General features: G+C 46.5%; 2 protein-coding genes across 11 annotated transcripts in view; one reads left to right on the forward strand and one right to left on the reverse strand.

Annotated features, from left to right (window-relative positions):
- Window positions 1–5,688, forward strand: part of PPP2R2B (protein phosphatase 2 regulatory subunit Bbeta) — a 100,764-nt gene extending 95,076 nt beyond the window's left edge. For all 3 annotated transcript variants that reach the window (XM_005440689.3, XM_055719305.1, XM_055719306.1), the window contains 3 exons: window positions 3,856–4,025; window positions 4,527–4,618; window positions 5,343–5,688. In XM_005440689.3, the coding sequence (XP_005440746.1) occupies window positions 3,856–4,025; window positions 4,527–4,618; window positions 5,343–5,622 (542 nt within the window). In that variant the 3' untranslated portion in view covers window positions 5,623–5,688. The remainder of the gene's footprint in view (window positions 1–3,855; window positions 4,026–4,526; window positions 4,619–5,342) is intronic.
- An 8,429-nt stretch (window positions 5,689–14,117) lies between these two features.
- The window catches only part of TCERG1 (transcription elongation regulator 1), a 34,879-nt gene continuing 22,206 nt past the window's right edge, over window positions 14,118–26,790 (reverse strand). For all 8 annotated transcript variants that reach the window (XM_055718015.1, XM_055718014.1, XM_055718011.1 and 5 more), the window contains 7 exons: window positions 24,646–24,796; window positions 20,143–20,307; window positions 19,175–19,357; window positions 17,840–18,019; window positions 16,829–16,912; window positions 16,481–16,581; window positions 14,118–15,272 (listed from right to left, as the gene is read on the reverse strand). In XM_055718015.1, the coding sequence (XP_055573990.1) occupies window positions 15,071–15,272; window positions 16,481–16,581; window positions 16,829–16,912; window positions 17,840–18,019; window positions 19,175–19,357; window positions 20,143–20,307; window positions 24,646–24,796 (1,066 nt within the window). In that variant the 3' untranslated portion in view covers window positions 14,118–15,070. The remainder of the gene's footprint in view (window positions 15,273–16,480; window positions 16,582–16,828; window positions 16,913–17,839; window positions 18,020–19,174; window positions 19,358–20,142; window positions 20,308–24,645; window positions 24,797–26,790) is intronic.

Below are 26,790 nucleotides of genomic sequence, written 5' to 3' on the forward strand. Positions count from 1 at the left end.
TGGAATCCAGAGGGGTCAGCTGCCCTGCCCGGGGCTTATGCACTTGGTGGCTCCACTGCTTTTAGTGCACAGGCCAGATGGGTCATCTTGCACATGTGAGTGGCACGTGGCCCCTGGGCCAGCATCACCCTGCTCCTTGACCCACGGCTGCTGCCCAAGGGTGGGCACCATGCAGGGTGGGCGAGGGAGCAAGCAGGCGAACCAGGAGCTGGCAGAGATGGCGTGTGCAGGTGTGCTGCCATAGGAGGTTTGGTTTGTTAACAGAGGTAATGTGGACCTGTCCTGAAACACAGTCGCCAGTTAAACCCACGGTGTGCTTGCTGGTGGCCACCAGTAACACCTCAAAAGCTTGGCAGGGAGTAACTGCTACGTGGGAGTTGCCTGCTCAGACAGAACTTGGACTGATGGATCCAAAGTCCTTTTACCTGACAGGTCAGTTAATGCCACCAGTCATCTGGTGTGACCTGAGACTCGGGGTGCACGAAGGAGTGGGGAGAGGAGGAGGAGGAGAGAGTGTAGAGCTGGGCTCTGCTAGCTGTGTCTTTCCAAAGAAGGGAGAGCGAAGGGTTAAAATAGCCACATCTGGAGGAAATTAACTTCTCCCACCTAGGGGTGTGGGTTTGGGGTGATGCCTAGGGCTGCTGCTGCCTGCCATGTGCTGTGGCACTGTTCCCTCAGCAGCTGCCTGCCCTGACTTGAGATGCCCGTGTCCCACAGGCGATGGTCTGGCCTTGCTGGTTGGTGACCCTGCTGCTTGGTGAGCAGGTGTCCTCTAAAGGCTGGGAGAGGCCTGGTCTCACCCCTGGAATCACCTTTGTCAGCTCAGAGGGAGGGACACGGATCCATGGGCTGCCACATGCCATTGGCACTGGCGGGGATGAAACTAAAGATGCCAGCTCTGCAAAGCCACACCAGGTTCCAGCAAAACACCTTTGCTCCCGTGTTCCTGGTGACGGCACGTTCTCTTTACCTATTTTTTCAGGTAAGCCTTTTATAGAGGAAAAAGGTTCTATAAGTACAGTATGGAGATCTGATTCCCTGTTAGAAAACTCTGTGTGTAGAGAAAGCCAGTTGTGCGCAGCGCTGGGAAGCTGCAGGGTGAGCTGGGCTGAGCTCTGTGTCCCAGGTTTCAGCTGCAGCAGAGCTGGGCAGGTAGTGTCGCCCCTAGAAACTCACCACCTCCTTCCTCCAACCCCTCGCAGGAGCTGACCATGTCCTGCTGCACGCAGTAACAGGCCTGGCAAGACCTCAGACTAAGAATTAACTAGTCAGTTGTGCAAAATCACCAGGGGGGTGAAGAACAAGCCTCTTGTGTCACCCTGAGCTCATTTAGCAAAGTGGGAAACCTCTTTGTCTTTGCAGCGCTCTCCTGTCTTCATCTGGAATCAGAGTTCCACCCAGCAGATCATTCACTTCTGACAGGGCAGGTGTTGGGGCTGAGCTGAGGGGGTGACACCGAGCGCAGAGGGGACCTGAGTGGCAGTCACAGCCCAGCCCAAGCTCGGTGATGGCCCAGTGCAGCTTTTGGTTTTCCATTCTGACTTACTAGTTGTCATGATTAGAGTTTAAATGAGGACTGAGAAAGAAAAGACAGGGCTTGAATTGGTGTTAAATTTATTGTTGAGCAGTTAAATTTATTGATGAGTGAAAAAACCCATTTGCTTTGAAGCTGCCCTGAGAGGGTCCCTCTGGGCAGGGGATGCTCGGGTGCAGGGCGGCTGCAGAGGCAGCAGCTTGGGGGGTCGTCTTCAGCAGTGCCACTTGAACGATTGTTCTCTGCGTTGGTACCTCTGGGCTTTCTGTCGCAGTATCAGAGCCATAGTACAGCAGGCAAGGAGACCAGCACAGGGAAAACGCATTTAGCCCATACCAGACTTGTGCGTGTTAAATGTTCTGCGTTTTAAACAGTCGACAGCTCCTGCACCCCGGACTGCAGAGGGGAGCAGGTCCTGCGCCAGGCTCTGCTGTGCACAGCTGGATCCCACGCTCGGCTCCTGCCTTCTCACCCTGGGCACAATCCTGGGCACAGCAGGGGTGCTGCCCTTGCTGTCCCAGGGGGCTGGGGCTGATGCTCCCACCCTGACCCTGGGAACGGCCGTAGCCCTGGCTCCTCGTCAGTGCTGGGCACAAGGGACAGAGGAGCCCTCGCTGCACTGCTGCTCTGGCAGGGCCCGGCACGGGGAATCGCCAGGGAAGGGAGCAGCAGGGCGCTGGCAGGGGCAGGGCAGGTGTGGTGCTCTGCCAGTAGGAAGGCTCCCACAGCCATGCCGGGGGATGCGGTGCCTAGTGCCGGAGGGCCGTTCTCAGCCCTCTTCGTACCACGGACATCTCACCCTTGCTGACTTGCCTTGGTGCTGCCACAGCTCTTGGGTATGTTCTGTGGGGCCTTTCCTGTTTGATAGTTGATCTGCAATTTAACATTTTCTACTTCTACAGTACCGGCAACAATTTCCTCGTGCCCCTGTACTATAAACTGGAGAGCACCTAAGCCTTGGCATAAGCTCACATACACGCATCCGTGACAAACGCTGCAGCCCTTAAATCAAACCTCACGGAGCCAGCCGACCTGATGTGAGCAAACCTGTGGTGATTACAGGGAAGACACGTCATGGCATTCAGATGCTCTCCACAGACTGCCTCAGATCTTTATTTTCTCTTGTTGCTGTCGCTTTTCTTATTTAAAAAACCTGACGTGTCATCAGATTTCCTGCTGGTGATTAAAGGACCCAGAGCTGGGTCCTGCTGTGGGCAATGCCATTTCAGATTTGTAGAGAGGTCATTTATACTGGCACTTCAGGCATTTTTTCCACAATGCTCAGGAATTCAGGTGTCAGTACCACAGGGCTCAGTGAGGGGATGATAAATGTGAGCACATGCCGGTGCTCCTCGGGGTGGCGTTGTGCAGGGCACGCTGCCTCCGAGGCATGGAGTGGCCAAGCCGGCTGTGGCGTGTCCCCTGCTCTGGCCACTGCCAGGATGGAGCCAGCAGCCACCATGGCAGAGGGTTTGTAGAGCTGCCTCGGTGCTGGGGACAAGGGTCGAGGAAACGCAGCTGGCAACAGCATTATTCTCCATCAGAGAAGTGAAGTGCTGTGAGCTTCTCAGTGCTCCCCAGCAGTATCCCTTAGTGCTGTGCTGGAGAGCTGTCTGCAGAGGTGGAAAGAGGAGGCTGGGCAGATGTCCCTGCGGTGGCAGCGTCTCTCTTGATGCATCTCTGTGATGCTTTTTTAAAGCCATACTTGCCCGGCTGATGTTACGACGAAATCAGATTTGTAAATGCATTTAATCTGGAGCTTCATCAGTCTCCTTCAAACTGTTCACACTGTGATTTATTCAAAGACTGGTCAGGTTAAATCTGTAGGTTGCAGGGGCTATAAAATATTTACATGACTTTTGGTTACGCTGCACATTGATTTCTAGAGAGCAGAAGTGACACGCAAGGCTCTAAATCTTCTGGGCTTCTGTGGTGCTGTGATAGATTGGTCACCAATGGTCTTTCTTGCTTATTGCATGTGTTAAAAACAAAGGAGTTTCAATTGTGCCAAGTCAAGTCCTTAAAACATGGGCATTTGTCTGGTCTAGGCCAAACCCAGAAGCCTGCTGTGGTGATGTCCCACAGGGATGCAGGTTTCCCTGCTCGGCTCCGGGGCCGGGGGTGCCCTGGGACGCCAGCTAGGTGCCACCTATAGGTCTCCCCGGCCAAAGCAGAGCCTCCTTTGCCATGCAGCAGCGTGGCTCCAGGGATGCTCACTGCCCACATCCTGCGGTGCCAGGGCAGGGTGGCAGGTCCCTGGCCTGGGGACAGGGAGCTCCTGCCTCGGCTGGTGCCAGCACTTATCCTTTCCTCTTCCACAGTTTTTGAAGAGCCCGAAGACCCAAGTAACCGGTCGTTTTTTTCCGAGATCATCTCCTCAATCTCTGATGTCAAATTCAGCCACAGTGGGAGGTATATCATGACCCGGGACTATCTCACGGTCAAAGTGTGGGACCTGAACATGGAGAACCGGCCCATCGAGACCTACCAAGTGAGTGTGGCATGGTCAGGCACCCACGGTGCTCCTGCCCAAGCCGTGTTCCCGGGCCAGTGGCAGGGGGGATGGCTCCAAACCTGATGGATGGCAGCATTGTGCCATTAAATCATGGAAAGCAAATGAAGAACAGTTAAGTGCGGGCTGGAGTGGCCTGGTGAAGTGTAACCCACATCCCCAGGTTGGGTGGTGGTGAGGAGGGGAAGCTCAGGTGCTGGTGGCCAGGAGGGCTGCCTGGCAGGCAAGTGACAGGTCCTTGCTACCCTCTGCCTGGGGATGTGGCCTGGCACTGCCTGAGCTGCATGTGGAGCGGTGGTGCTGCTGCTGCTTACAGCAGAAGGGTGGCCATGGTCAAGGGCACACAATAACGGGCCGTGGCCAGTGCTGCTGGCACGGCCATGGAGAGCCAGGGCTCACCCCCAGCGAGCACTGGGCTGGCACTGCTGTGCCGTGCCGGCTGGTGCAGGGATCTCATGCCCCATCCCTCCCTGCCGGCAGGTTCACGACTACCTGCGGAGCAAGCTCTGCTCGCTCTATGAGAATGACTGCATCTTCGACAAGTTTGAGTGCGTCTGGAACGGGTCTGACAGGTGAGCTGTGAGCTGTTCAGTGGCAGCTGCACCCTGGCACCCAGCCCCACGGGGCTCCCTCATCCCCTGCGGTCCCTTCCCCGGCCCTCGGCTGGGTGCGGGGTCTGCAGAGGTTCCCTGTGGGATCGCTGGGATCACCTAAACCCACAGCCCCATGCCCAGGCACTGCAGGGGGTGTCTTGTGGGGTCCTGGCTCTCTCCTGGATGGGTTCCAGTCCTGTCCTGCATCATCCTGCAGGAGGGTGGTTGATGCATTTAGCTCCAGATTGCCAGACTCGGGGAGTGGCAGCTGTCCACCCATATTTCAAAACGATTCACACTGAAGCAGGTGGCAGAAGGTGGCAAGACCGGTTGACCTGTCAGGATTGCCACGTTTTTTTCTCTGAACCATCAGAGTGAGTTAACGAGGCACAACTGGACCTAAAGCCCAAATTCCAAATCTAATGCGATCTTATTATGCCCCTGGATATTCAGTCTGCCCCCAGTTACGAGGAGGTTTGCTTCTAAAAACATGTGAAAATCATTCGGTTCAGGTCAGCTAGTTCTTTGCCATAAAGAATCACATCCATATGCATTGTTATCCTGAAACGAATTGCCTCCCCCATGTGCATTCCCTGGGTTGAGGGGGACACAGGAACACACCACCCCCCCATGCTGGGCAGCTCCGGGGTACCACGGCCGGGTGGGCTGCACAGGGTGACCCATCCTTCATCCCTCCTCGCAGCGTCATCATGACTGGCTCCTACAACAACTTCTTCCGCATGTTCGACCGCAACACCAAGCGCGATGTGACGCTGGAGGCCTCGCGGGAGAACAGCAAACCCCGTGCCATCCTCAAGCCCCGCAAGGTCTGCGTGGGCGGCAAGCGGAGGAAAGACGAAATTAGCGTGGACAGTCTGGACTTTAGCAAAAAGATCCTGCACACAGCTTGGCACCCCTCTGAGAATATCATTGCCGTGGCAGCAACAAATAACCTGTATATATTCCAGGACAAGGTTAACTAGGAGGACAAGTTGTTCTTTAGGAATCTCATGTACTGAATACTAGTAAACACAAGATTTCAAATGTTTCTTTTCTTTCTTTCTTTTTTGTTTCCCCCCCCCCCCCCCCCCTTCTTCCTTCCTATCCCTTTGTTCCGTTGCCGCCCTGCAAACAGCGGCTGTGTGGAGGCACATGCACCCGTGCCCCAGTGCCGGGGGGCAGCGGGGGCACCCCCAGCAGACACCCTATTTCTCTTTGATTTATGTGTTGGGAGCGATGGCAGGTGGGGGGTGAGTGGGGGTGTGTGTGTGTGTGTGAGGCTTGTGCTGCCGCCCCGGTGTCCCTGGGGTGGCGGCAGCTGGCTGTGGAGCAGGGGGATGGGGGATGGGGGCGTGTGGGGACAGTGGCCGCAGGCCCTTGAGCGGTTCTGGCCACAGTCACCCCACGCTCATCCTATTAAACTTGATCCTAGAAATATTCCACCTGTCATGCTGCGAGATCAGAACGTCATCCCCTTTGCTGGTTTTCACGTTTGTCTTTTTATTATGATCATTTTGTGTTTTTACCAACAGAGACAGCAAAACCAAACATAAAATGGAAAAGTTCAGATTTGCAATGGACAAGCTTAAAGGGGGGGATCTGCTGCGCACCGAGACGTGTCTGCTCTAGCCAGGCTGCTGCCTTCCCCCACCCCCAGACACTCTCCCGAGGATTTGGCTTTGTAGATACTGTGGTGCCTTTTTTGGTATATGAAATACCTTTATAAATAATGCTTCCAAACTGCATTGACTGCAAACCAAATTGAACCCGGGCTTTCCTTCTGCATTTCTTGTCTTTTGATTTGGTCATTTCTACTTGTTCTGTTGTAAGCTCTTGCATGTTGTGACTGTCTCTCTCTCTTTCTTTTTAAATTTATTTATTTATTTATTCAATTTTTTAAAAGATAAAGTATAATTTGCTAACTTATGACCTTCTAAAAAAGAAACCAACCATATATTGCTGTTAGCACCTGACTGCTTCAGAGAGAGGCTGTCTGTGGTCCTACATCATAATAATAATGATAATAATAGTAATAAAAACAATAACTCTTCCTCTTTGCATGGCAAGGCTGCCCCTTTCTACTCTAAAGATTGTTCAGGTCCCTCTTATACTTGAGCAACTGTTCAATAAAAAAAAATAAACCCACTGAATTTTCAGTCAATCTAAAAACTGCTCCTGCAACAAAAAGCAAATTAATAAAGTCAATTAAAAAATTCAACACTGTCACTTTAGAAGTGGCTCTGTAAGAGTGGCCCTGCCGTGCATCCCTTCTGCTGGGGCCACAGGCATCCCGCCAGCACCTGCCCTGCTGCAGGGATGTTTTCACGCCTCTCGCAGGGCAAAGTGCCCTTTGGGCCAGGCTCTCCGTGAGGCACCATGAGGATCCCCAGCGTGTCCCACCACGGCCTCCCAGCTCTGGCACCCGGCAAGGGAGACTAACTGCCACTTACCCAAGGAGCACAGGGACCGCATGGAAAACCAGGAGCTGCACAGCAGCGAGGACCCCCAACCGTGCCCCGGGCAGGCGAAGCCCCTGCCCACCTTCCCCACCTCGTGCACCGGCGCAGGGCAGCAGCAAGGAGAGCTTGCTGCCTTCAGGGGAGTGACCACACGGGAAAAAACGAAGTGCACTGGCTTAAATATTTATTACAAGCGATGGCTTTCAGGCGTACCTTTTTTTTTTAAAAAAAAATGAAATGGTAAAAAAAAAAAACAGCAAGAGTAAATGAACCATTTAAAAAAAGTAAATGTTCTTTTTTGGTTCCTGTAAAGAAAGCCTGCACTCTAGCATCAGAAGTAAAGTTGTCCCAAATGTGTCTTTGTGTGGCATCGCTGCTTGTGCCTCTCCATGCTGGGCGGTAGCTCTGCGGCACCCAGACCGTGTCTGCAGGCCCCTGGTCAGAGGTTGGCTGTCAGGGCTGTGCTGATGAAGGGGGGCTGGGGGGCGTCCCAGAGATCCCAGGGGTCCTGCATCCCTGCTGAGGGTACAGGATGTCAGGGCAGTGGAATATCTGGAACAGAGCCTCCCGCCGCAGCTTGGCGCAGCCTGGCGAGGGTCAGTCCTTGGTGCAGGGGCTGCAGCGGGGTGGAGCAGATGTCCCACCGGTCCCACATCCGCTGCGGGTGGGTGTGGGAGGGTGCAGAAAGTGGGATGTGCCCTGCTTGTCCAGTGGTTTAAGGACTTGCGGAAGGCAGACATTCCCATGGCTTGGTCACACATGACCCCATCCCACTGAGGACGCATTTGTGTGTGGGGAGGGTTAGTGCTGCTGGCACAGGGGGGGCACGGCCCGGGCTGCAGTGCCAGGGAACTGGCAGCTGTGCCAGAGTGACCATCACCAGCCCCAGCCGGGAGGAACAGCTGCTTTTGGAAGCCACACTGTCCAACAGCATCCTGCACCGCGCTGGCCCAGCAGCAATGGCTACAAACTGCAGGGTGCCCGCCCGTAAGGAGGGATGCTCAGCCTGGTACCCGTCTGTCACAGGTGGTTTCTGTTCCCCCCCACTCACAGCCTGGCGGTGTGGGGGGCCTTTCCCATGAGGGGAAGGTGCCGTTTGCCTCACTTCTGCACACACCCCATGTTACCTGGTGGCAGGGCACAGTAGTTCCTGAAGACGCTGGGGTGAAGGGAGGTAGTCAAGTGCATGCCAGTGCCAGTGCCGATGCCATGCTGATGGGGGAGGAGCCACCATGACTGGCCATGCCTGTGATTCATCCCAGGGGGCTTCCTGGTGGGTCAGCTGCCATCTCACAACTTGTTGCATTAATTCCTTTTTCTTAGCTTAACCAAATGCAGTAGGGTGCGTAGCATTAAGGTATTGCTTTCTTTTATAAGTCCCTTCAGGTCACTTCCAGCATGCAGCAGCAAGGCAGAAGTAACAGGGACCCTGAGAGGCACTGAGGAGGGGAGATGCCCACAACCAGGCTGGGAACTGGTATAACTCACCTGCTGCAGCGAGCCTTACCTCAGTTGGTGAACCAGTCACCCAGTGTGGTTGGTACTTCAGCTGGCCCTTGATGCTCACATGCAGAAATCCATCCAGCCGCAATCGTGAACACTTTCTGCAGCTGTAGAGGGGCATTTGAGGTCCTAAGGGATGCTGTTGAGGGGCAGCGTGCATGCTGTGCAAGCAGTGTTGGTGCTGAGTGCGCAATGCTGCACTATGTCTCAGGGGCAGCCTGCCAGGTGACAGTCCACAGACGATGTCCTGCTCACTCGTGCAGGGAGCAACATTATCACATCCCAGATACGAGCCCCGTAGCCCAGGCTCAGCACTAAATATCTCCAATAACAGGGCTGTGTGGCGTGACGAGGGCTATTACTCTTGCCCTGCAGCCCAGCCTCTGAAAAAGGAGCTGCTGGACCCTCCTCAGTGGTGGCAGTGCCTGGGGGACGAGTCAGACCCCATCAAGACTCCTGGTTCGGGCTGGCTCGGCTGCGCAAGGCCAGCAGTGAGCACTTCCATCTCCCCAGGGTCCCTCTGCCAAAGCCGTGGGCACCAGCTAATGGGCGCAGGGCTCCCCTTCGCACAGCACTTGCAGGACCACGGGGCCATTTGTGCCCGTAAGCCAGCTGCTCTGGGTGAGCTGTTGAGCCCTTACTCTCACTCAGCAGCCTGATCAAACACCATATCTCATGGAAACCAAACACAGCTTTAGCTCCACACACAGGCTTAGTAAATACATATATATATTTACTGATCCTAGCATCCTCCAGGCCTTGAGCAGCGTTTCAGCTGAAGCTGACAGGTCAGTGGTACGAGGTGGGGGCTGAGCCCTTCTCCCTGCGTGGACCCTGTGCCGATGCTTCTGACCCATCACAGGGACTGAGGCCAGGGCTCACCCTCCACTGCCTGGCACAGGGAACAGCAGCTCCTGCAGTGCTTTTCAGGAAGAATCTGTTTTTGTTTTCCCTTTGAAATCACTGCTGATAGCTGAGTCGGCTTTACAATAAGCCTAAAGCAGGATCTGATGCAGAACAGCTTGCCTGGGTGAGCCGCAGGTCAGTGGTTCCCACCGCACTGCCTGCCCTGCCCCGTGCAAAGGGCTGGTGCACCACGTGTGGCACGGCAAAGGAGAGCCCCACGCTGCCTGTGCCAGCCCAACCTGCTGTACGGGGCAGGAGAGGGCACGTGGGGTGACCGTGGGAGGGCTGTGGTTGATAGTAAGTCACAGGGAGCATCCAGCAGCTCACCCTCTTCAGCAGGACAAATCTCATTATTTGATAACGCATTAAAAGGACCTGTCAGTTCCTCTGCAGTTGGGTGCTAATTCTCTGTTGTTCTTGATGATGAATTTAAACAGCGGCACCTAATTAGAAGCTGCAGGGCATGGATTATACTGTCAAGGAAATGTTATTCAAACAGACACTCATTTACCTTCGCATTAACTGCGTGACCTTAATTTACTAGAATGTGCACGGATCCAAGCCTTGGATTTATTCCTCAGTGTACTGTGCGTATCAGTGTGGGGCAGCTGGGGCGGCTCCATGAGCAGTTTCTTCCAAAGAGCCTCTGGGTGACTCCCGGATACTCAGAGAGCTCTTCGCAATTTCCACCAAAGCTTTTGACATTTAAAAAAGCCACGTTTGTTCTTACCTCTGTGGAAAACATGTATAGCACTGCCGAGCCAGCTTGTGGAACAGACTGGTCACAGCTGAGGCTGCGCTGCTGTTGACAGGGTTACAAGGGGTGGCAGGGGATGTCCAAAGCATGCGGCTCTCATTTCCAAGCATTTTAAAATATGCCTCTCTTCACGGCAGCTAAAGTCCCCCATGTCCTTAAAGTCCTTTGGGACAGCACTCCAAAGGTCCTGTGTCAGAGTCCACCAAATCCATCCTCCCTTCCCTGACCCAGGGCTCTCCTGCACTGCTGCAGAGCCTGCTTGGGGCTGCACCTGAGCCGAGACCTGTCCCCCCGGCCACGCTCACTGCTCCATGCAGCCCAGCACCCCGCTCTGCCGGCACGCCTGCACCAAGGAAGCAATGGCACATCCGTGAAGTATCATTAGAAAACCAGCACATATCAACTCAAAATTAAATTTAAAACAGATTATTTGAGACTGGAAGTCCTTATTCTCTCCCACAAATGAAGATGGAATGGGATAAAATTAGGCTCCTGTGACTGTTGTTAGCCACTGGGCATAACCACTGCTCAGTGACAGCCGCCTTCCCGCAGTGCAGGGAGCTGTGCCATCGAAGTAAAATCACAAGGTTTATAATAAATAGTCTTTTCTTCTCACTTTTCTGGAAGGACCTGTCTCACCATTACTTTGTGCAACTCCCTGGCTTGCTCCCACATGGCACTTGAGCACAGCTTGGCTCTGGTGGGGTACAAGTGCGAAATGCTGTTGTGAAGGCACTGACTCATGCGGCAGCCACCTCACACATGGGAATAATAACTTATTTCAAAAGCTTGTGGAACAAACATGAAGAAAGCAACAAGGAATAGCGCTGCAGAGTTGATACCTACTTACCGTTGATAACAAGAACAGGAGTCAGGCATCCTACCATGGTGTATCACGGCCCAGGGCAGCTGAGAGCGGTGTGGGTGGACAGCAGGGTTACAGAGCTGGTGGCCTGGCTGCCCTTAGGGCCATCAGCACTGTGCTGTAGGGCAGGGCACCGGCTGGCACCATCCCCAGCAGCTGGGACAGGAGCGGTGAGAGTACAGGCGGCATTGGCTGCGTGGGTGGTGCAGCCCTGGAGCTGCAGCAGCCATCCAGGGATCCCCTGTGCTGCCAGCCCCTTGTCTGGGGAAGGAACAGGGTTACGGTGCCCCGTTAACTGCTCATCACAAGACTGGCTGAGATCCCTTGGGAAGCCCTGGGTTGAGCGCCAGCTCCCGAAGCAGGAAACCAAAGAACAAACTGCGGAGCAGTGCTGGGTCTCTGCTTAGCAGCTGGAAACAGCAACATGGCCCCGAAAGAAACTGAAACCCGGGAAACTGAAACTACTGCCAGTGACAGACTGCAGCTCTGTAACCCACAAAAAGGAGTCTGGCTTTTCAAAATCTGAGTTTCTTTCCCTTTCCCAAGCTCGCTTAATTTTAATTCCTGCCCTGCCAGCCCGTGTGAGCGCTCAGCCACAGCAGCAGCATGACAGCAGGGATGTACTGGGGGAGCTGCAGGCCTGTGGCAGAAAAGGTGCTAGAAAAGTTATCAGCATCCGTTATGCCCAACCTTCTCTCTGGACAAGGATCCCACAGACAAGGATCCACTTCTGGGGGACGCAGGGGACCATGCCCGAGGTGCTGCAGGGCCAGGGGACCAGCTCCACCATGTCATGCATCACCAGTGTGTCTTCCAGCAGCATCATTGCGACTGCCATGGCAGCACCCCCTGCACTGGGGGGGCCCGGTATGTTAAGCATAATTGCTTTATCCACAGAATAAGAAGATAAATAAATGTTAATGAACATCTGGTCTCCATAAACAAGATAAAATTAATAGCAATCTTATTTATTTAGTGAGCAAGTTAACCATATTTTAAAACATCCATAAAAAATGCATGGCTTCCTCCAGGGATGCACTAAGCTGAGTGAAAAGATATTTATTTACTGCCAGAGCAGGGCGATGTTGTGCTCTCACAGCAAGTGGGCACATCACCACAATCCCCACCACCAGCGTCTGACTCTGGGCACCTTCCGTGTCCCGGCCACGGCATCATTGCCCAGAGGGCACTCAAGGGGACACAAGGGCTCTGCACAGCTGGCAGGCATAGACAGGCCAAGCTGGGAGCAAGGGCTGCTGCGGGGTCCCCCCTGCACCCAGGGGGTTCAGAGGACTCTGCACTATTAGCAGCTGAGCACCAAAACAAGCTGACCTGTCTGTTAGCATCACTGCTGTCTGCTGGAGTCATCTGCCCCTTCACTACCAAAGCCTGCCCATGCTGTGGCTTAGTAGACTTACTTTGTTCATACAAAAAAAAAAAAAAAGATTTTAAAGAAATTAAAAATTAAAAACACTCCTGCTGTTCTGTTTGCCCAGCAGGGATCTGGCTGGCAAGACTGTGATTGCCAGAGAAGCACAGGAACCAACAGTGGCTTTTAAAACAAGTATGTTAAGAGCGCAAGATTAAGGAAAGGCAGCAAAAACAGCCAGGAAATTGAGAGTGACGACAATAGTGGTGACAAATTAACAGAGGCAGGGAAAATACAATATGGACTCCAAGCCAGCAGGGGATGATGGCCAGCGGCAGGTACTGGGCCAAGGCTGGGGCATGGCCAGGCAGCTCCATCAGCACCGGCCTGGCAAAGGGTCCTTGGGAGAAGCCGTGGCAGTTTGGCCTGAAAGGGGCAATGAGGGACCCCCGTGGCGGGGGGGTGGGCTGTGAAACCCCTCCCCACGCATGGCCCAGGGCAGCCCAGTGAACCAATGATTTTTTATCCTGAATTACTGTTACGCAGCAAACTGAGTTTTGTCCTTGGCTCACCTCGTACCATGTTCCCACACCAGTTCCTCGTGTCCCCCTCGTGCCCCTCATTCCTGTTCTTAGATGTGAACAAATACCTGTGAAACCTGTCTGCCTGAAGCAGGCAATCTGCTTAAGACATCCGACATTCAAATACAACATGAAGAATTTGGTAAAAATTAAAACCGCTGAGGGTCTAGACTTGCTAACCCAAGTTTATCAGCAGCAGCCACAGGATGGGATTTCTCGAGGTCTGACAGTGACTGCAGACCCGTGGGCAGCTCTGCCACCCCTGCACAGCAGAGGCAGGCAGGGTTCCCCTCAGCCCTGGCCAATCACCCCGCAGCCCCCCAGCTCCCACGGTGGGTGTACAGTAACTGTTGTTCTTTCCAGGCAGGAACTACACTTCCCGCAGGGTGTCACATTTTTGGCCTTAGGCAAGCTACAATCCTCCTTATCCCACTTAAGTACCCAGCAATGGCATTACCTGACACTGGTTTCCGACGGCTGGGGTACCGCCACGCTGATGGAGCGGGCAGGCATCGGGAGAAGACAAGGGATGCTTGCCCTGAACTTAGGGAGAAACGTTTCAAATGTCAGCAGCAAAAATCCCTCCCAAGCTGTCCAGATCTTTGTGAACAACCTTCTGTCTTGGTGCTCAGACTGCAAGTCCCAATGGCTGGCTACCAAAACAGCAATTGCTGGGAAACAATTTCTCATGGAAGAATCAATCTTTCCCCAGCCCCCAACTCAGAGGAAGAGATCCATGCCAAACACAGAAGAGAGAGAAGGAAATACTTTTGACACTGCCACTCCTACCATCTAATATTTAAGCAAAGGACTAAAGAATTAAACTAGAAGACCATTTTGCTTGGCACCCTATTGGATGTATGCCAACCTGAATGCTGCTGCTGAAGTTTAATGCAATATCGCGCAGTGCCACAGGTGCTGTTTTGCCAAACACAGCCAAGAATTTAGGCAGTATGACTTCAGTTGTTTGCTTTACTCATAAATTCACAAGTCCACCAAAATCCAACAAAAATTGGTATTAGGCCTGTACAATCCATATATAAAAAGGGTTGGTTTATTGTAGTTCAAATACATAAACTGAACAATCCCAACATTTCAAAATTAAACTTTAGAAACACAAGTTTAACATTCAAAACAGAAGTATAGTTTACAAGAATTGCCCAGAGGGGAAATCCACAGTCTAATCCAGAAGTATGTAAAGATCACTTTATCGTAAATAAAAATGTGTTTATACAACCGTCCTGTTCTGCTCCAGTAACCACTGTTATTTAGCAAGTGTTTCCAACTTCGAGTAAAAACTATCAGATAAATCTTCACTTGGGCAGAGCAACCTCATTTTGCTTCTAATTCATGGATAGGGTAAGGAACAAAGCAGACCTGTGAACAAATTTAATTTGGTCTCTTAGTTCTAATTCTCCTCTCTCAGTTCTAACTCTGGCTTTAATGGATTTAGTTCCATTTACAAGGGTGAAAGCAAGCAGAGGACTGGGACTTGTGTTTCCAGAACACTGTCTTCAGTAATCAATAATTTAAGCTATCGGACAGCATTTCACCTCCTCAGCCAGGGACCGCGGGTAACCATTAGGAAGCTGGTGGCACACACGTAGTACAAGTTCAAACCACAAGTGTGATCATCCTTCAGACTCACATGTATGACACTGCTGAGAAGAATGTCTCCAAATATCAGACATCCACACCTCATATACAGATACTGCATTGCTCTGAGATCTGAAGTTACCAAACACAGCCCACATGTTCGGATTTTTGTCAGTCATGTCCCAAAGAAATTCATAAATACCTTTAGCGTGGGTTTTTTTGTTGTTGGTTTTTCCCCCCCAGAGACCATTTTACGTTCACAAATGCTGCTTCTTCCTCTGCTCCTCAGATGGTTTTGCAATATATTCACGGTAATGTATATGTATAAACCTGACAGATGGCTCATGCAAGCTTTTTGATTTAACAGATACCCTTGGCTTAAGAGTATTTCATAACTATTTTGTTGTTCGTCTTGTAGGCTCTGAAGCTGTGGGTGGTGGGGGTGGGCCTCGACGGTCCAGGTCATCTACATAGGAGACTATGAGTTTGCGTCTCTCTTCTGGTACGCAGTCAAGTACCAGATACCGCTTGTCGTTTTGTAGTATCTTCTCTACGTCTTTCAGATGCTGATCTGACTCCTGGATCAACTTTTTGGATCTGAAAGCAAGCATAAGAATTACCACCCAACAGCTCTCCAGGACGCACAGAACACACCGGGAACTCACCCTGCTCCCAGCGGCGGCTGCTGTGACCTCAGAGGAGCTGCCCTCACCATAAGGAAACACCGGTGAGTCAACGGAAAGGCAAAGCAGGGAAAGGGTACAAAGAGCTGGGTATCTTCTTAGCTAGAAAGATGCTGCTTTAGGTCAGGACTAGGCACATCAACAGTACTCTATGCACAGGAAATAAAGGCTTGTTGCCTACATTTGTGCTACATTAATTAAGCACCACGAAAGACTTGTGTCTGGCTGTGGACATAGCCTAGTACAGCACTACACGAACTATACAAATGCTAAAACCTAGAGGGGACAAAAACCCAAAACCAGATCTGAAAGAAGCAAACACAGAATCTGGATGAAGAAGTCTCCATTACAGTTGAGCTTGACCGACTGTGCCCACAGCACCAGCTTAGAGCACTGCTACTCAGCTCGCTGGCAGCAGCCCCACCTGAACCCAGAAACCCAGCACACTACAGTGCTGACAGCAAAGGAACCATCTGGGTCGTTGGGTTCTGAAGACCTTAATTTCATTTTCTCTTTTTTAAGTGAACTCCCATTTCTGATAGGAAACATGTTTTGGTCCATACTCAAAGACTCTGTATCAGCCAACTGCTTTGTAAATCTATCCACCTGCAAGGCACACCCTTTCAATGAAATCCTCCCTCCCACAGAAACCAGGCAAATTATGATTTTTGTAAATAGAATTTCAATGGAGCAAATATTTCTTTCCTGTCTACTCCAAAGTCCTTAAACAGAGTCCTCATTCCAGTACTGATCCCTCCTGAGTGTAAACCAAGGACTAATACAAACATGAAAGATGGCTGTCGCCACAAAATAAATTTAATGCCTGACAGCTCAAAGTAGTATTCACAGAATACTATCGCAAAGCCAAAAAGAACCTCACACCTGTGCTAGTCTCATTTTCATTACTTGTTGGCCAGCAGCAGCAATGTCAAAACAAAGCAGAAAGAGGTCTCCAGCTGCTGCAGACTTTTCTTCTTTTTTTTGATAGGTTATGAAAGGTTATAAATGTGTAAAACTCAGACATCAACTTACGGTAGGAAAAACAAATACATCAGTTTGTTGCCATTAACATGGAAAAGCACAATAAAAAGAGGACTCCCTTGTTGACATTATGGTACACACCTGTATGTTATAAATTTGGTCTCTTTCAATAGTGTTCGGAAGTCAGCTTTGGCAGTAATGTATTTGTCTCTAATGTATTCCTCAAACTCCCTTTGTTTTTTCTGGAATAAAAAAGGTAAGCTTAAAACACTGAATGCAGATTAAGTATCTAACATACTGAACCTAAGCAACAATTACATGTTAATGACATTTTTCCTCATCTTTTACCTTTTTAATTTTAAAAAGATCTTATTCAAACAGTAATACCACTGTTCACATAAAGCGGAAACCATTTCAGCAGCTCCTACCTTCCCTTCTCTGTATCCTGCACTATACTCAAAGTTAGCCACAGTGATGCAAACCACTTACCCTGTCACTTGAAGAAAATTTAATGCACCTTGGATCTTCTTTAATGATTTTTTTCACTTCTTTCCATGTTGATGTTAAAGTTATCTTTCAAAAGAAGCAAAAATAGTTAAATTAAAAGAAAATTAGATTCTAAGAACACGGAATGTAAATATTACTACATCTGAAGCTTTTAACTAATCTCCCAAGTCTGCTAACAAAGTTGTTGCTGTGTTTTTAAGTGTAGTATAGATAATCAAAACCCAACTATGTTTGTCTTTTTAATTAGTTGATTTTCTTTTCTTTATTATTTTGAGATGGCATTTTCAGATCAACATCCTCACAAATATAACTTACATCCCAAAGTCTTTTTCTGGTATCGTATATGAATATGTTGTTAAAAATTACCTGCAGAGAGCTTGCTTGAGAGTTACATGTCTGTCATCTTAGTCTAGCACACCGAAAGTCTGCCTAATATTCTGAGGACTTTTAACTAATGCATTAAAAAATGAGGTAAAATCTTTTGGGTTAAAAGAAAGCTGACTGAAATTGGCATGTAACTAAAAAAGAGCAAGACTCACTAAAACCCCACAATACACAAAGCAGATGATAGATTTCCAGAGTATTAAACAGAATACAAGTTCAGATTCAGTAGCACAAGATAAAGCAGAACATCAAAACAGATCAACTTGGTAAGATTATATACTGATATTCATTAAGACAAACACACTAGATATCTGAAAGAGCAAGATGCCATATTATAAAGAGCATCAAATAATTCAGTGTTGAAGAAAAGTAACATCCTGCAGGAGATAAAAAGATCACTGATTAGAAGTTTAAATGCAAATTAACTGTATGTTAAACTAAAATAACACTCAAGATAAACAGGTAAGGAAACTCAATGCACAAATTTTGTTATGAAGAAGAAAAGACAGCAGTGAAGCAAAGGGGCCCTGGAAATAAAAATAAACAAATCAGAATGTTTGATGGAAAACCAGAAAAAGACAAATCTCTTTGAATATATACAACTCTTACCGCTGAAGTTTCATCCAGAAGTTGCCTAAAGTGTTCCCTCTTCTTTTTGGTAAGTGCTTCAATGTGTTCATTAAAGAGCTTCTCCTTCTCTTCTCTTTCTAGCAAGGAGCCAGATTCCCATCGGTGATCTTTGCGTAGAGTCCTCCTGGTATCGGACCATGACACATCTGAAGAACGCACCTGAGCCAAAAGATGATTTTTTAAAATCATTTTTTCTACAGTTTACTGATACTTTTTATGTACTACTTAGTATTGGTTTTTTGGGTTTGGTTGTGGTTTATTTTGGTGAGGTTTTTTTAATAATTTTTCTTGTTTTAAGTTAAGGTTCAACTTGAAAAAAAAAACCAAAACAAACCACCAACCAAAACCCAAGCTGTTTTTAAGTTAAAAAGACTGTAGTAGCTTCCCCACAAATATTAAACAGGCAGTGGCAGAACGAATTACTTTGCATCAGTTCAAATGCAGATGGAGATACCCCACTGACTTGGTTGAGTACTTTCTCAAAAAGAAAAATCCAGTGCGCTCTTCTATGCATAACATACTATATTAACTGTGAGTGGTCTGGAAAGGCAGCCTCAGAGATAATTATTTCCAAAGAAACACTAGGAACTTTGCAGTGCTGTGCTTCTAGCCCAGAGAGCATCCTCAAGGAGCTGTGGCTTTCTTTACTAGCTATACCACCAGGCCAGAGTGATGAGCCATTTAAGTCCTGCCCTCTTATAAAGAATTCACTGCTGCAACGTGGAGCCGAGCACTAGTAACACATTTGTATTTCATATCTTACACCAGGGAGCAAGGGCATAGTACACACAGAAGTGAAAACTTATTTTGCTAATACTGTCCCCTTAATAGGACATTGGCCATACAGGAAACGCTCTCTCACCGATCAGCCTGACCAGCAGAACAAAGTAAACACACAACCTAAGCACAGAAACAGTAAGACAAAGTTGCTGCATTTGGAGCATGGAGAGACAACGCACAAATAAGGGGACTCTTCCTAATGCTCAACTTTATATAGTTTTCCAACAGATGTACCAAAATTTACAGTAGCATGACCGAAAATCTGCCATCGCCCATGAGACTCCAGAGACAGAGAGCAGGAATAATGCTATCCACTAACAACCTGGGCAAGACGCCTTAACATGAACCCCAGATGCAAAGCATTCTCTTCCCACCAATGCAGAACGCCCAGCAGCGAGGGGAGGGCAGTGGGGAGAAGACAACAGGATTCTATTGCTACATAAACTTAATCACATATGCCAAAAAGCTGTTACGTAGTACAACAATTGGAAGAAGAACGCACGGAGAAGCTGAGAAAGCCTGTCCATATCTCACCATGTCAGACAGAAGCGCTTTGAAGTTTTGTATAGCTTCTTCCCGTTTGTGCTGCTCACGTTCTCTATCAATTTCCTTGGTTTGCTCCGAACGAGCTTTCTGGACTTCCCTTTCCCGTTCACGCAAACTTGCCTCAATGCGAGCTTGTCTTTCCAGCTCCTTTTCTTTTTCAGAATCTAAGTTCTGAAATGTAAGAACAAATTTTTCTCAATAAAAACAATACAACACCTTTCATATTTTCATCAGACAGGTAAGTAAATTAAAGTGTTACCAAACTAAAGGCACCTTGGAACAGAATACTTCAAAAGTGATTTGAGATCTATGGATTAGAAAACAGGTTTTGCGTGGGGGAAAAGATGTTTGCTCACAACACTGATCACAGAACAACTATTCCTCACGAGCACATTGATTGTGTACACTGACAAACTCCAAATACAAGGGGGAGAGGGGGAGAGCAGTATCACTATTTGTTAGCCCAGTTTTACATTCTCAGATATTAATCACCTGGAAGAGAAAAGAATCCTGGATTAAGACAGAACCACCAGTGAAGGAACTATGTATAAGCCATCTATATCCCTGAAGGAAATTTTTATATCAGCTGAGCTTAACAGCAAAGGAAACTGCCCACCCTGGTAGGTAATCAATACGGCACCCATTTTCTGGACTTTTACAGCCATTTTTACAACCAACAGCTTCACAGGAGTCTCTGCCTTTCTTGCTCTGCTGGATAAATTCTCCCAAATACCATGTGTGTGTATGCACACGTATACCATGAACACCTGCAACAGCAGCACCACCAGAACTTGTAAGTTTCAAGCTGTCATTCTGGGGTACTTCTACAAATAACTACAGTATAGAATTCTCTTTAGTATTGAACTAAAGCATATATTCTAGTTAGTAACTTCACATGTTAACAGAATGTGACCAAAGAACATCCGAAGTTATACTTTTGCATGCACCGTGCATACCTTAGCTATTTTTTCTATGTACTGTTTGAAAAGATCTTCCCTCTGTGAAGAGCTATCCACTGCTTTGTAACGGGGGTCAGTCTCTACTTTGTCCTTCACTTTGCTCCAGCGAGACTGACTGTCCAGGTGGTGATTAGCCAGTAGTTCAAAGAAGTCCATTTTGATCTGTTTTACAGACAAAACCAGAAAGACAATACTTGAGAAAAATAGTCTGATACCCAACAGTTTGCTCTTACGAAAAAAGGAGTCAACTTACCTCCAACAGAGGGAAGCATATTAATATTACATACCATTACAATTTAGAGAAATCACTAAAACTCTGAATTTAGGCATAACCACATCTAAAATTCACTTCCCCTTGGGACAATTTTGCTAAAGCAGATAAATTAAGAACATCTGCTACATCTAAGACGAACTATATTATTTAGAAAATTATTCACCGATAGTTTTTATTAATTTACTCCAATTTAAGCTTATTTTTTGAGCTTTTATATATATATACATCAAAGTAACAAGTTACTGATTCTACATTATAGCATTTTGCATATCAATACTATAGAAGCTATGCAGTTTTAAACAAGGCTCTAGACAAATCAATGAATATTTATGGATTCATCCTGCAAGTGTACAATGAACAGAGGTAAATACTTGGATCTGCTGATAAAGAGCAATGTCTTAAGATGGATCTAACCAATAAAGAATTACCCATGTATGATAATTAAGTAAATTATGTTTAAGACTGATATGCACATTTATATAAAAGTTTAAGAAAATGTAGTCTACTTTGTCAATTGGAAATGACGTGTCAGCACTCTGTCCATAACAGCCATCACAAAGGGCTGGCAGAGGATCAATCATGTTAGTTTTTTTTATCTTGAGACAACTAGCAACATGCTTTCATCCAAACTCCCAGAACCAGCAGCTGCAAGAGCAACTACTATGCCTTTATCTTTTTTTTTTTTTTTTTTTTTCCTGGGGTAGACAATGTCCCTGTTCCTGCTGCACTTTAGGTCCTAGGTATTTCCTCCTTCATATTTCTACCACTTTACGCCTTAGAAGTCTGGTCTGGCATTTAAGCCTCCATTTCTCTGAAGCAGAGAGGCGAGGGCTGGTTCACCTCACTCGCCGAGTGCCAGGGAACGACCCCAGGGACTCCACAGGCAAGGCCAAGCATGCTGCCTTCGCAGCATCCCAAACCCTGCTGGTCTGCAAAACGAAAATCCCTCTTTATGGCACACTAATTCAAAACCCCCAAAACCTAGGAGAAGGGATGACCATTCATTTTTTGCTACTTCTCTCTCCTCTTCATCCCTTTAAAAAAAGAATACCACCAAAAGCAGTTTAGCTGCAAAACACGGAGGTTCATATGGGAAGCGAGCAGAGGGACAGGCGAACAAACTCTGGCTTGCCAGAGAACTGTCACACCCTGGTTCTCTGAAAATGTGGTTTGTTGCAGAATGCAAGAATGAAATGAAGATCAGAACCAACATTCTGCAGCCTTGCCCACCAATAATTTTAGTTCTTCACAATATTAACACATAAACATAAAATAGGCTTTTTTCTTTACTATCTCAGCGGAGATACTAATATAGCAAGCAAGCAGAGATTAGAAAACAACTGGTTAGTGCCAGTGGGAAGTTGCTCTAGATCTACAGCACTATCACTTTTTCTTAAAGTAGATGAATAAAATGCTAAGCAAACCGTTTATTCATTGTAATATTAAGAATGTTGTTTCAAAACATCTTAAAACATGCATGCAGTATCAAAAATATGAAGCTTTCTAAGCCATGGCATTAAAAATATTGGTTAAAAATTAAAAAATTCCCAGACATTACTACAGAAGTCTATAAAGTAAGGGTATTTCAAAATTTCTGCACAAATCATATATATTGTATGTATCTATTCCACAGGATGAAGCCTGCATACCCACAACACTGCTGGAAGCGCCGTGCTACCTGCTGCAACACCAAACCAGACCCAAGACCACCGCCACGATCTGCAGGAAGATGCTCCCGCCAGAGCCACCAGCAACACCCCGCCTGGTGCGCCTCCCTCCCCCTGGGCTCCTGCACTGCTGGAAGGAGGTGCCAGAGGGATCCACTGCTTCACCAGCAGCTGACCTAGCAGAAAACCAGGAGGGTACAGCCAATTCCCTCCTGAGAAAAACAAATGACATCTCCAAACCTTTAATGCTCTTAGAGCATGGGTTTAACTTCAGTCATCTGCAACACAAAGCACAAGTATTGCAATTTGGTTTTCAATTAAAAAAAAAAAAAGGCAAAAAGGTCTCAAAAAATGGAGTCAAAAACATCTTACCAAGGAATAATGTTTTAAGACCGTAGCACTATGACACTGCAAGTTAGGTATAGCTATACGAAGTAACTAGCTCCACTGAGCAGACCATTAAGCAAGGAAACTGTTAAGAGGTCTTGATACAGGACAGATGAGACAGCCATCAGCACAGCGGGCTGCAGCATGTTTGCAGCTGAATATTTCATTAAGTCTATGTAAAACGGGACATCAGGCTCATCGGCTGGCATGGCTCATCTCAAGGACATGGAACAAGGTGGCGTCCTTGCAGCCTGGTCGACATTGCCAGCTCATAGTCCCTTCCCCGGTATCCTCAAACCCACGTGTACCTCCTCAGGTCTGTCATCTGAAGTATTAGCATTGTACTTACTAAGTAAAATTAGCCACGTGAATAAAAACAACCATCTGAGAAGCTGGCTACTCTTTCACCATCCGATAGGCCATAACTCAATGAAGCAAAATCAAAAACATTATATAATTTAACACCCTTACATTAAAGATTTCTGTAAAGTTGATCTTCCTTAAATAAAGATTTTTGGACTTTTAAAACAGACTGAGAAAGCTTCAGGTTAAATGCCTTAAATTTTCTTTTATGTTTTAAGCACTTTCAAAATCAAAGGAAAATAAGACTGAAAATATTTCAGGAGTATTTAGAAGTCTTTTTTTTTTTTTTTTTTTTTTTTTTTTTTTGGCAGTTAACACATTGCAGGTACAACTCTCATCACTTCACAAGGAAAAAAACTAAAAAAATGTAAAGTACCGGAACTGCGGGAGGCTAAAGTCACCACACAGAGATACCAATTCTTTCCTCACTAGGGAATCCCATAATATTTGCGTGTCAGTGATTGACAGCTGTCAGACTGAACTGATTGACAGGCCGCACAGCACATAACTGTAAAGTCTATCCACTTGTTATAAAACAGAATACATAAAATGGTTACAAAAGGCTTTTGGAGAAAAAACATTATTTCAAAAGCAAACAAACACAATCTCTCTTCTTCTAAATTTTCAACTTTAGATCATGCAACAACAAAGCAAATATTTACTTTTTTTAAAGTCTTTAACTACACTATTAAGCTGCAAGAATGCTTTAAAATTCCATATTCATAATCGAAATGCAGTATGTAAGTCTTAATTTTGAACTACATCAGTTCTTCTCTGAAATCACATTTATTGAAAATATCAGCAATAAGTCAACATTTGAAAAGAAATTGAATACAGAATCTAATTAGACCAGAGTACCTAGATTAAAAAAAATATGCAAAACTTTATTAATAACGAAATTGTCCTACATCCAACCTGTTATTCAGCATTTTTCTCTTCTTTATGCATTCTCAATAGGTGAAATTTGCAATAACTTAATACTACAAAATAAACATTGCAGACTTCAAAATGTCAAACATGATTAGGCTTTAGAGGTTATTTTCTCCATTCACACAACACACAGGGACATTTAAGTAAGTGGCTGCATATTTTGATGGCAATGTCTGACGCCACCTCCATAGCAGCCTGCTTCCCCAGCAGCGAAAGCCTGCTCCCTGCTATTGACAATACGGTCAAGTGACATTTGGAATTCATTAATCTTTAATAGCTGACCTTTAATTCTAATAAGCAGCAGTTTATACATAAGATGTATTTACTGAAAGATTAAAAAGTCACTAAAGTGCTAGCTTTTAGATGGAAAGAGAAGATAAGGAAGCTGTTTGAAATTTAAACCGAGTATCCTGCAGAGAATTTCAAATTCTTACTGCCTCCACTGGAGAACAGAGAGGTAGGTAGTAGCCAGATCTGGGGTTTCCAGCCAAACAGGACAAGAATCTTTTTCCTTTTAATGTTTCACGATAATATAACTTTAAAAGAAATATATAATAATCAGGCACTATTCCAGTTAAAAATATGTTACTTGCTTAGGTAAAGGAAAAAAATGTGTCATTATTTAAGTAAACTCAGCTTCACAAATACATTTAAAGTTCAATTCTACATACTCTAAAAGTCAGTGTACCTGCAAACTTAAAAACGATCAGTTCAGAAGGACCAAAGGGACACCTGTGAAGTGTCTGCAGTCTAAAACCTCTACGGAAAGAGAAGGACTGTGTCTCAGAGAAGGCTTGCTGGAAACCAAGCACTGGCTTTGTCCCACCTCACTCAGACTCGCACCATTCACACTGCTGGAACTAAAAAAAGTCACCTTACCTTCTCACCTCTGGTCTTCGAATCTTCTTTTTCCTTCTTTCTTGCCGCTGTGATAAACTCATTAAACAAGGCCTCTCGATCTTTCATCTTTTCAATTGCCTTGAATCTCGAGTCTTTAGCATGCTTGGCTGCAAATTCACTAAAAGTAGTTCTGCAACAAAATGGCAAGTGAACTCATTTGGCAGAGCTGTCTTTGCTGGGAAGCAGGTTCAGCAGAGAAATATTTCTTCTGCTAGAGTACATGCCAAAGCACAATTTAAAAAAAAGAAGACAACATCCTATGGTCTCGCTATAGAGATGCTTGATCAATGAACTATATAGAAAGGAGTCAGGTTTAGGCACACACGTGAAAGGTACTGTTAGAGATTACAGGGGTTGGTTGGTTGGTTTGTTTGAATACAGCTATCTGCAGAAAGTGCACGTGTAGGAAGAGAGCCTACAATGCAACCCAAGAAGAAATAAAAAAAACCCTCAGTTGTCTACAAAAATCTTCATGACTGGGTTAACAGTTCAGCCACCAGTCTGTCCAGGTTATTTCACAGCTGTGAAACTGAAGATTTTATGTGCATTCACTTGCAGCCAAACCATGCTAAGAGTTCACCAAGAAAATCACCTTTTGGTATGAGTCACAAAAGACACTGACTGAATCAATTTTTCCTTCTACAGTGAACACTGCATTGCCTCATCTTCAAACACAGAGCTGAAATATTTTAAGCACCATGGGCAGATGCAGCCACACTGGGCTTTCAACCCATTATCTCCATAGCATTTCCCTGACCGTTCTCTCACCTCCAGGGCCAGATTCCAATCTGTGCAGTAGATATAGTACTGCCACTTACCTCGAAAAAAACCACTACTGTGCTTTTTCCAAGCTCTGATGCAAATCTGGCCCCAAGAATACGTGAGACACTTATAATCATACGAATGTTTTCATCACAGCATGGAAATAATTAGACTTGGAAAATCCAGCCTACTGTTGCTGTAGGGTAAATTGAAACAAGAAGATAATTTGGTAGCTTATTCAAAAAGATTAGAAAGTGAATGTATGTACAGCTATATTGAAGAACAAGAGTTGTTTAAGTGAAGTGGAACACAAACTCTTGAGCATGTTGGACTGAGATGATAAAAAAAACAGTCTGGCACTCACAGAAGTACAGCAATATCTTTAGACAAACACTGAAACCAGAAGACAAAGGATAAGATTAAACAAGACAGTATTTCAGCTGGAACACTCTTTCCCACCCCAACCCATAATCAGACAAGAGTCAGTCCCAATATGTCACGCCAGAGATACCTTGGAAGCTGAGGACACCAAGGCTAACATAATAGTCCATGTTAGTCTCCAAATTGTATGTTAAAACTTATTACTGATGAACATTTTCTTAAAACATTTCCATGCCTCCATTCTTCCCAGCCTACTACTGTCGAAACTGTTACCCTTATAAAGTGAGCAGACAGGTGTTTTAAGTTATTAATCAGATTTGATGCAATTTAGAAGTTAACATAACACTGGCTTCCACCAGATTTCCAAAATGGGTCACTGAAAAAAAAATTAAGCTTAACAAATGAGTTGTTACTTCGCTGTAAAAGAATTAATGCCAGATAAGCCAAGAGATGCTGAAAGAGAATGATTTAGAGCTCATCTGGTGACATAAGCACGTTTCATGAACTCTGTGCGAGAAGCCTGTGAAACAAACAATTCTAGCAGTAGAGTCTGGAACGTTAGTACATTCGCTGTCCTCACCTCACTATTATCACTGCAGGTAGGTCTGACTGTGAGGGGTACATCATAATTTCTATATTACAGCAACCCAAACATTCTACCATATTACTATTAACATACTTTGTAACCAGAAAAACATCCTTTCAGCCCCTTCAAACCGAAGAAATCTCCCTAGTACCTCTCAGAGACTACTAATACTCTTGAGAAGAAACAGGGTTATTGAAGAAAACTTGCAGTGGATCATGAGGCTTTTCTCACAATCTGGACAGCATGCTGGAGACTTCTTCAAAATGCTTTAAAGTATGTAAATAGTTATAAATCACAAGCTCTATCATTTCATGGGTTAGGCGAATGCAAGCAGGCAAAAGAAGATTTCAACAATATCTGATGGTTCTTCTCTGCCCATTTTGAAAGAGGTTAAT

The sequence above is a fragment of the Falco cherrug genome, chromosome 8, assembly GCF_023634085.1.
Source record: "Falco cherrug isolate bFalChe1 chromosome 8, bFalChe1.pri, whole genome shotgun sequence".
NCBI classification, from domain to species: Eukaryota; Metazoa; Chordata; class Aves; order Falconiformes; family Falconidae; genus Falco; species Falco cherrug.